At 36.3% G+C, this 4,604-nt stretch overlaps 1 protein-coding gene across 1 annotated transcript in view; it reads right to left on the bottom strand.

The window, feature by feature from the left end:
- Positions 1–2,132: 2,132 nt before the first annotated feature.
- The window catches only part of LOC113818124 (phosphotriesterase-related protein), an 11,032-nt gene continuing 8,560 nt past the window's right edge, over positions 2,133–4,604 (bottom strand). The window contains exons 3-7 of the mRNA XM_027370278.2: positions 4,500–4,604; positions 4,151–4,309; positions 3,413–3,577; positions 2,909–3,126; positions 2,133–2,571 (exon numbers count right to left, since the gene is read on the bottom strand). The exon at positions 4,500–4,604 is cut by the window's right edge and continues 86 nt beyond it. Of these exons, the coding sequence (XP_027226079.1) occupies positions 2,434–2,571; positions 2,909–3,126; positions 3,413–3,577; positions 4,151–4,309; positions 4,500–4,604 (785 nt within the window). The 3' untranslated portion in view covers positions 2,133–2,433. The remainder of the gene's footprint in view (positions 2,572–2,908; positions 3,127–3,412; positions 3,578–4,150; positions 4,310–4,499) is intronic.

Consider the following 4,604-nt stretch of genomic DNA (forward strand, 5'->3'; position numbering starts at 1 on the left):
AGATAAAGGAACAGGAGAAGGTGGTGAAGTATCAGGATGAATGTGAGGAGCGTAAGGATCTGGAGGACAACAGTTGTGACAAGGGAGTGAGCAGGTTGGAGTGGTAAGGATAATGGGGAAAGAAGAGGGAGTGGAGAAGGAGAGGATGAGGTATTTTTGGGGAAAGTGGAAGAACAAGAGGTAGGGGGAACCTGAGGAGGATGGTGGTTATCAGCAAATGCTTTGAATGTTAAGGGAATATTATTAGAGGGATTGGAAGGTGGATACGGGAGTGGAGCATTCTCTTTGGTCATATTTAGGAAGTTTTGCATGTCAAAGAATTTCTGGAGGGGAGTTGGATGGGGAGGTCTGAGAAATAAAGGTTTTCTTGTGAGAAGAGGGGATAGGTGCCTGAGGAACAGCGGAAGAGGTGGGTATAGGAGAAAATGTGGTAGGAGAAGAATGAGGTGGAATGTTTAGATTGCCTAGTGCAACAGGTCAAGTAAGGAGGAGGAGGGGTAGGCACTGGGGAAGTGGGAGAGTATAAATTACATGGATTCAGACTGGTAGAGAAATTTAACTGGGGGGAGAAAGGAAGTGGAGGTAGGATGATTTGGGGTAGAGGGAAGAGATGGGGGAGATGCTGACATCTTGAGAAGATGGGAGGGGAGCGGAGCAAAGGACAGTTTTGGAATAGGTAAAGAGAAAAACCTTGTCGGTGTGCTTCCTGTCTGGCCTCATGTTAATTAGGCCTAGTTTGGATTGGAGAACTGCTACCTTAGTGTTTGGTTGTGGGCAAAACACCAACATTTCTGACATTGATGGGTAAGGGGTCAATATGGTTGGAGAGGGCAGGACACTCTGCCAATATAAACTCCACTGGGGAGGTCATGCCTACGGAAGCTAATCTCAGCAATATTGGTGTAGGACTTATGCTGGCCTCTGAGAGGAATAGTGTAGCACTGTACTGCTACTGCATCAAGGCAGGTAAGCAGTTAACTTTCAGTCTGACCAGTCCTTGTCATAGATAGGGCAATCAGTTGGGGAGATGGAAACAGTTCTGGTATAAGTATTAAGAAAGGAGTGAGGTTCAGCAAGAATAAGTTTGCCAGTGAGATCAGTCATGATAGATAGTACATGTAGGGAGTAGTGTGGGGAGCAGTGTGTTCCTTGGGACTGAGATATAACTGTGACAAGGCATGAATGATCAGAACAACTGCAAAAGGAATCTTTGCCTACTTGTTTTAGGAGACATTGCTGAAGGAGAAGGGTATTGTCAGATTACAGGGCTGTACGGGGAATCATAAAGAATTGATCCCACTTGGCCAAGCCAAAAAAAGTACTCAAAAAGGTTTGCAGAGGTGGAAGCAGTAGAAGGGCAAGGGCTGGAGGAAGATTTAATTGTAAAAGCTTTTGAGATTAAAGGCAAGCAGGAATTAAAATTCTAATCGGAGATATGAGCAGATACATATCCCATTAGACATCTGCAGCGACAAATGGACTGCAAGCAAAGCAAAAATGATTTTTTTTTCACATAACCATGTTGAAGCTTTTAAATGGCAGCTAAATTACAAAAGCTGACTAAAATGTCAGGCTTCTATGTTAGCCTAATAATATAGTCTCACTACTTCATAGCTACACTTTTTTTTGACCAAAGACCTAAATAGGTACTTGATTATAAGCATGAAATTAGGAGTGTTTACTATGATTTTATATCCAATAATATTTTCTATTCCAGGAAATTTCAGCGAGTGGAATATAAACACTGTAAAAAAATAGATATAATAATAAAAAAAGTCATTAACAAAAATCAACTTAGTTGTCATTGATATCCCTCCTTTCTCCTTTGCAGTTGAAGGGGTCAGTTTTTATATAAGTAAATAAACATACAAATAAATTAATTAAATAGCAATGTAATATGAACTACACATACTCATTTCACAATCTGCTTTCTCTTGACTGTGTTTGCTAATGAGGCTTGTCACTTATTACTACTTGTTAAGTAAAACAACAACAGCAACAGCAACAGCAGCAGCAGCAACCCCCACACACACTTATTATCATCATCATAAAAGCATAATATACTTTTCCAGCATCCAATAATACATCAAATTTAAGTTTGGGCTACATTGCAGATTAAGTAGAAAAACAAATTTATAGGGCAAACTAACAAAACTTTATTATCCCATAAAATGTTGCAAACAAAGTAAATAACGACAGTCCTATGAACAATAAATTTTTTGAAAATATAAATCTTAAACATCAAGTAACCATATATGGTAAACAAATTACATTTAAAATGTTTTCAAAATCTGCATTCTATAATGTGTGTAAATACAATACTACATAGGTAACTCTGCATAAAGAGACCACAATATGCCAAGTAGCACATCATCTTGAGATAGTATAAATCTACATTCTTGGAATTAATGATATTCTGCCAAGTCATAAAATCTATTTGGTAAAAGTTAACCATGTAGCTGGATTACTTATTAACATTTTGTCCACGTCATCCTGATTCAATCCTCTGTCTAACATCTTTGGTACAACATTCTCCAAAATGTGGCAGAATCCATGACCACCATAAGCTTGCTGAAAAAGAGAAATGCATCAAATCATGAACCAACCTTCAAAGTACATCTGAATCATAATTTATTGAATTCAGCTTTAAATCAAGCATCTTAAACAATAATTTCACAGTTCATCTACTACATAATCAAACTGGAATACAGTAAATAGTATGGAGTAGCAATAACTGAGAAGAAAATCTTTAATGTTAACCCTACTCAGCAAAAACAACATATACATGAATTTTCATTCACGTATTCTGTTGAATGATGAAAAATTGTTACATCTTTACTTCAAAAGAAAAAATAATCATGAAATGGGTGAATAAAGAAATTAATAAGGAAAAGTAACATTCACTAACCAGGCGATGTTTTGTGTGAATATCATGAGCAATTAAAATCTTCTCTCCAAAGCCATTGTCAAACAAGTGTTTAATGCGTTGGATACGTTGGGCATCAGAGGGCATGTCAATGTGTGTGTTGAGCTGGTAATGGGAAGTTTCAATGCCAAATAAGTCATATTCACAATAACTTCCAAGAGATGCAAATTCTACCAGCTTTTCTAGAGTGTGAATTGTCCCTGTAAGAGAAATTATTAAAAATAATGACTAAAATAAATCTCCAGTACAATGACAATTTTAATTACGTAAAGTCAGTACACCACACAAGTTTTGTACTTTTATGTCATGAAAAAAAGAAAAGGGAATCTCTCCAAAGTGACAGAATTAGGTTTTAATAATGGTATCATTAAAATTGCAAAATGAGGTTATAATATAAATATCACCTTCCCATTTACAGATTTAAAAAAATTATTTCATAATCCAAATAGTGACTGTATACAGATATAAAGCATAATGGATATTTACTATCAAGATGACCCATGACCATCTTCTTCACATCACCACCAGCTTCTGTGTAAACCCGAAAAATCTCTTCTGGTGCACTATCATTACGGCCTGGATGAAACATCACTGGGCACCCTGTGGAGGCTTGTGCATGAGCCGCTGCCTGGATAGTATGACGCTCAAAATCTGGTTATGAAAAACTTTCCTCAATAGATTACCAATAAAAGAAAAGCAACAAATTTCTTTACATTGTATATGGTCATACTGAAACATTCAAGAAAAAAATGCTTTTCACTACAAAGAAGTTAGACCTCATATCACTGGAAAAATATAGTGTGTGTAGTATTGTCTTGTGAAATTTCTACACATACATGGGTCCATAAGTGCTTAGCTGATTTCACCTTTCTTTGAGTTTGCAGGAAAAGTTTTTTTACTAATGCTATAAGTATCGATGCTCATATTATCATTATAGACATTCTAATCATTTTGATGTTATTGAATTTATTAATGGCAAATATTTCTGAAAATCAAGGAAAAGGGCAAACAGGTAAGATAGGTAGTACTAGTAATTGGCTCATTGGTGACTTAGTACTTGTGCAAAGACAACTAATAAACTAAATTCATAGTGGGCATGGCCATCCCCACCAGCATTGGTGAAAACAAGAAATATAAACTTTAATACCAATCTTGTGTATAATAACTGAAAATGTATATACTTCACACCAGAGAAAGAAATTACCACTACTGACAAGTTCTTACCATACAGAGGCCAGGAACATCCAATTTCACCAATGATTCCACATTTCACATCTGGGTTATCATCACATCCTACAGTTAGCTCACGCTTCATGAATTCCGCCATTTGTTCCACTGAAGTTCCCAGAGTTTCTTTTTTCTGTGCTGCCTGCACATAGTACCCTGTTTGTATAGATAAATGCACACATCTTTTGACATTTACCTCTGATGTATTTTAACAATATTTATTTGATTTCAATTTGATGTAGAAATCAATAGCAAACTATCTGAAAATCATATCATAAAAATAAAAATTGACAAAAGATATAAACTACATACTTACTACTATCTGTATGCTACATATAATCCTTACCAGCTCCAGCTATTATGTGAACACCTTGCTTGCTACTTAAATCACGCAAAAAGGACACATTTCTATTAAGACCAAATGTGCTGTTCTCAACAATGGTACCACCGC

Source organism: Penaeus vannamei, chromosome 16 (genome assembly GCF_042767895.1).
Source record: "Penaeus vannamei isolate JL-2024 chromosome 16, ASM4276789v1, whole genome shotgun sequence".
NCBI lineage: Eukaryota > Metazoa > Arthropoda > Malacostraca > Decapoda > Penaeidae > Penaeus > Penaeus vannamei.